The sequence below is a fragment of the Acanthisitta chloris genome, unplaced genomic scaffold (assembly GCF_000695815.1).
Source record: "Acanthisitta chloris isolate BGI_N310 unplaced genomic scaffold, ASM69581v1 scaffold45384, whole genome shotgun sequence".
In the NCBI taxonomy this organism is placed as follows: domain Eukaryota; kingdom Metazoa; phylum Chordata; class Aves; order Passeriformes; family Acanthisittidae; genus Acanthisitta; species Acanthisitta chloris.
In genome coordinates this window covers 1-4,416 of record NW_008671819.1, presented here as the reverse complement: position 1 = coordinate 4,416, position 4,416 = coordinate 1, and the positions used below count along the sequence as shown (strand labels likewise).

The window sequence follows — 4,416 nt, the reverse complement described above, 5'->3', positions numbered from 1 at the left end:
TGCTGTGGTCAGAGAGTTGCTCACCACAAGCATAGCTTCCTGGGGTACTGGAATCCTGCTGCATGGGCATGTGTGGACTCTGACCATAGAACCTTAAGACATTTAGTCCCTGAAGCATATGGAGTTGAGTCCCTGGTGTTCAATCAATTCCCTTAGTATTTAAAGCCTGTTACTGTGGAGTAAAGAACTATTCCTTCTTCAAACCCGTCACTGTGGATCCCAGGGTAAGTGACTGATTACGCGAATGCTTCAAAATGTGGCCAGCATGTCAAGAATGAGTATATTTAATGAAAATATGTTGCTTTTCATTCTGCTTGCTGAAAGCAGAGGTGCTAGTACTGCCTTGAGCACAGAAACTGAGTTAATGTACTGCTGTCAGTGACAAAGTGCTGTTCTTGCTGCCATTGACCCCACGACAGGTGATGAACCCAGGCTCTGCTGCCTGTGCTTTTGGCTGTTCCAAGAAGATGTTGAAAAGGGACCTGCCTGAACAAAGAAATAAAGATCTGAGGTTCATTTCACCTTCTTGTGTCAGATGGGTAATAGGGAATTTAGGGAGGACTGAAGTCATTACACTCTGATGTATCCCAGTGTGGAACACAGAGACATCCCAATGTAGATGAAATATCAGTCTATGCAACTGAAGTACATAAACACCTAAATTGGGATCCTACCTAACACGTACAAAAAGACCCTTTGATCTTGTATTCATAGATGGCTTAAGAGGAAAGACTGATATCAGTATCAAGGGATGGATCTTTGATCAACTTATGCCATCAAGTCTAGGTAGTAAAAGCTAGTCCCAAGTTAATATTTTCACAATGTGTTGCACTCCTTATATTACTCAGAAAACGTTCAAGTGAGGAAATCCTTTTATCATCTTACCACTGCCCTATCATGTTTCATGTGAATATGAAAAACAGCCTTGATTTTCTGGATGTATAAGCATGCAAAAATAGACCCATCATCTTACTTTATTCTTAAATTCAGTGGAGGCTCCAAAAGAAAAGAGATACTTCACTACATCGTTGTGGCCTTGCTGTGCAGCAAAGAACAGAGAAGTTGCACCTGACTGTAAGGGAAAAATGTATTAAGAGAATACCAAACACATAACACACTTGACTGAAATATATACATTTCAAATTAAACAGTATTGAGCACAATCAGTTGAATGACATGATGATTTTGAGGACTCCAGAGGACACCAGGTATCTTAAGTCAGTCTTCTCCCCATTGCCTGAGAAATCTGTCCAGCACCAAACATTTGAGTAAAATCCAAGAAGAACTGAAACCCCATATTTTATACCAGTTGTATAAGATACTGTCATTAACATGTGAGTAAATCAGGACTGAAAATAATATGTAAGCTTTTAATGGCTGGGCAGAAGGAAGAAGGAAGGGAAGGAAGGGAGAAAGAGAGAAAGAAAAGACATGCAGGCTTTCCTTACTTTGGGCTCTCTCATCCCATGCAGAAGGTGCAGTAAAGGGGAGCTACACATGAAATTCACTCCAGTGCCCAAAGCCTTTACAATAGCACATGGCCCCTTTACACCATTTCAGAGCCCTCTCCTGGACACATTTGTGGGGCTCTCACTTCTCCAAGCTTCACAACAACTTCAGAGCACAAGAGCACTGGTTTGAGTATGTGGATTTTGTTGCAAAACAGTGCCATTGGTCTTTAGGGCTTAAACTTCATCTGTTTTGCGTCCTTTCTGCAACAGAGTGCTTTTGGAGGCTTTCAGTGTTTCTCTTTTTGTTGGCTTGTTGAATCAGTATGTCCTGAGCGATACTCAAGAGCAGCTCCATAAAACTGTTCTCAACTTTTTCTTTTGTTGCTGCTTTCCAAGCAATGTTTACCTAAGGGAAGGGACATGTTTAAATACATGTTTTGTTAGAACACGACCCCACTGAAAGACACTGACAATCATGGTTAGAGCAAGTTTAGGCCAGTAAATGCAAAGACATATCATCAAACACGGCAATCACTGACTCAGTAACTTGCAGATGTCAGCATGAGATTAATGTTCTAGTTCCAGGTAACCAAGGAAAGTAAGAAACATTGGCTTATATTGTTGGAGCAACGAGCATACTGCTGTCCTGCACTGCCTGCCACCACCCCATCTAACTTCACACCCACCTGAAACTGTTCTTCTCCTAGTACCAGTGTAACTGTTGTCGTTCCAGAGCAATTCTGCTCTGTGTGTAGCCAACATGCAGACCAGAGTGACTGCAGGTACTCCTGGCAACCATTTGCATGGAGTATGAGTGAAATGCAGTTTCCCCAAACCAGTTGCTGATGTCCCTTCTCCAAGCAAGCATGCCATCGTGCAAGAGATGCCTTCAATGCAGAGATGCAGGGAAGGGTATGGGTGATCAAGCTGTGTGATTGTTAGATATGACTTGGCTCAGACTAAGAGGCAGAAACTCCAAAGCATACGGATTCAAAATAATCCCTGTGCTATCAATGGCATCCACTCTGTTTAAATGGGCAGGCTTCAAACCTAAAGGTAAAGGACTTTTTATCATTTATCTCATCCAGAGTGTGGTAAATTATTGTGCCAATAAATATAACTGCAAATGCATAAATGGCATAACCCTGGGGGCTTACATCTGAGATGCAACTGACCCTCACCAACCAGATGTGCTGAAAATGTTTGATGAGCTATTTACAAATGTACTCTGGCATCTCATTTTCTATTATAAGCTCCAGACATCTGATTCCCTGATGTCCTCAGGAGAACAGACCCTGTTATAGATGTTATACATGCACTGCACAGCAAGTGACAAAGAAGCAATTGGCAAAAAGCAACAGACAACACTCTTATTATTTGTAATAAACCAATAGTCACTTAATCAATCCTTCTTTGAATGCAGAACTTCTCCTACCTCTCTCTGCAGGTTGATATCTGCTCCCTGCAACACCAATTCCCGCACACAATCTATGTGGCCATAGTAAGATGCTACCATCAGAGCTGTTGTGCCAAGCTGGGAATAAGGAAAAACATGTCAGTACCTTCAACAGACACTTACAGCAGTGAATCAGACTGCCTGAGAGAGACAATACTTCTGAAAAGCTGAGGGAAGCTTATGATAATTGAAAAAATGCTGTAATTTAAAACTTAATATCAGTAATACTTTGGGCAATTAGCAGCTATTCAAGCAAAAACATTGCAGACTTGCCTGCAGTGCTAAGGCCTGTCCATTCAACAGATATATATCTGCAACAAGAATTTCAAAAATTGTTTTTTGGATTATACACAGCTTCTTTTTAATCAGAGAATCCCAAAGATCTATGCATCATTTCCAGAAGAATAACCTTAGACACAGGAGCTGAGTGACTCAGCTGAGTCACTTAATTCTGAGTCATAGTCAGGAGAAAGGGCTGGGTGATTTGAGCACTAATTCCCTATCCAAGCGATGAAGGCAAACTCCTTCTGTGACTCCTCACATTATAAGTGAGAACATTCTATACAGAAATAGGTGTTCAAGTTCCCTCAGTACACTGTAACATTACTGTTCCAGTGAACCAAGTAAGATTTAGGGTACATGTATGTGATGCATGGACAATATGTGGAAATCACATGCATAAGGATATGGTTCATTTTCTAGAACACTCAAACAACAGTTCAAATTAAAGAAGCAATGGATGGCATTGCAAAAAAGAAGCATGTGGTCTTAATTGCACACAAATAATTGAGTCTAGAAAATGTGTATGTCTTCTGTAATTAATAAGTCAGGATATTTTGCAGTGCATTGTGAAAATTCTTGACTAAAGTTAGACTTCTGTTGAGAAAAAATAAGCAGTAGTGGAGTTTATTTTTTTTATTTTGATTTCTGTCCTGTTTACTTCAAGCCCCCATGTGAACATCCTTCCCTCTCTGTCAGAAGGGCAGTAATAGTAACAGCATCAGAAGTACTGTAGGACAAATACTTGCCTACAAAACCATGATGAAATGAAAATTAAAAGATAGGTTAAAGTCAATGGGCTTAGAAAATCTCTTGCACTTTGAAAGTATTCTAAGTGAGAGAAGTTGTGGTAGGTTCATGTTTCAGGCTTGAAATGACACTAATCCTGTACAACACTAGTACAACTCTGTGTCAGTCAGTCCCTAAGCCAAACCAAAGAAACCTGGAACTTCTCAGCCTTGGCTTTCCCCTGCGCTTAGACATAGCTTAGTACAATCAAGTATCTCTCCATATGTTGTAGGCACTAGTTATCTGTGTTATCGATCCATTCCTAATCTCAAAGCTAATTTCAACCCATGTCAATTACAGTAAGGAAATGCCCATGACATCTGTCTGCCACTTTGCTTGGCAATCTTATGCCTTCATGCTAGTGCCCAGTCCACAGATACAGGGGTGGAGGAGGAAGACTTTAGGAGGCCAGAAATAACTTTTTTATTTATTATTATTTAT

At 40.5% G+C, this 4,416-nt stretch overlaps 1 protein-coding gene across 1 annotated transcript in view; it reads right to left on the bottom strand.

Moving 5' to 3' along the window:
* ANKRD29 (ankyrin repeat domain 29) overlaps positions 1 to 2,985 on the bottom strand; it is a gene marked incomplete at its 5' end in the record, with an annotated part of 20,544 nt that extends 17,559 nt beyond the window's left edge. Inside the window, 2 exons of the mRNA XM_009074229.1 lie at positions 974 to 1,072; positions 2,887 to 2,985. Of these exons, the coding sequence (XP_009072477.1) occupies positions 974 to 1,072; positions 2,887 to 2,985 (198 nt within the window). The remainder of the gene's footprint in view (positions 1 to 973; positions 1,073 to 2,886) is intronic.
* Between the last annotated feature and the right edge of the window lie 1,431 nt (positions 2,986 to 4,416).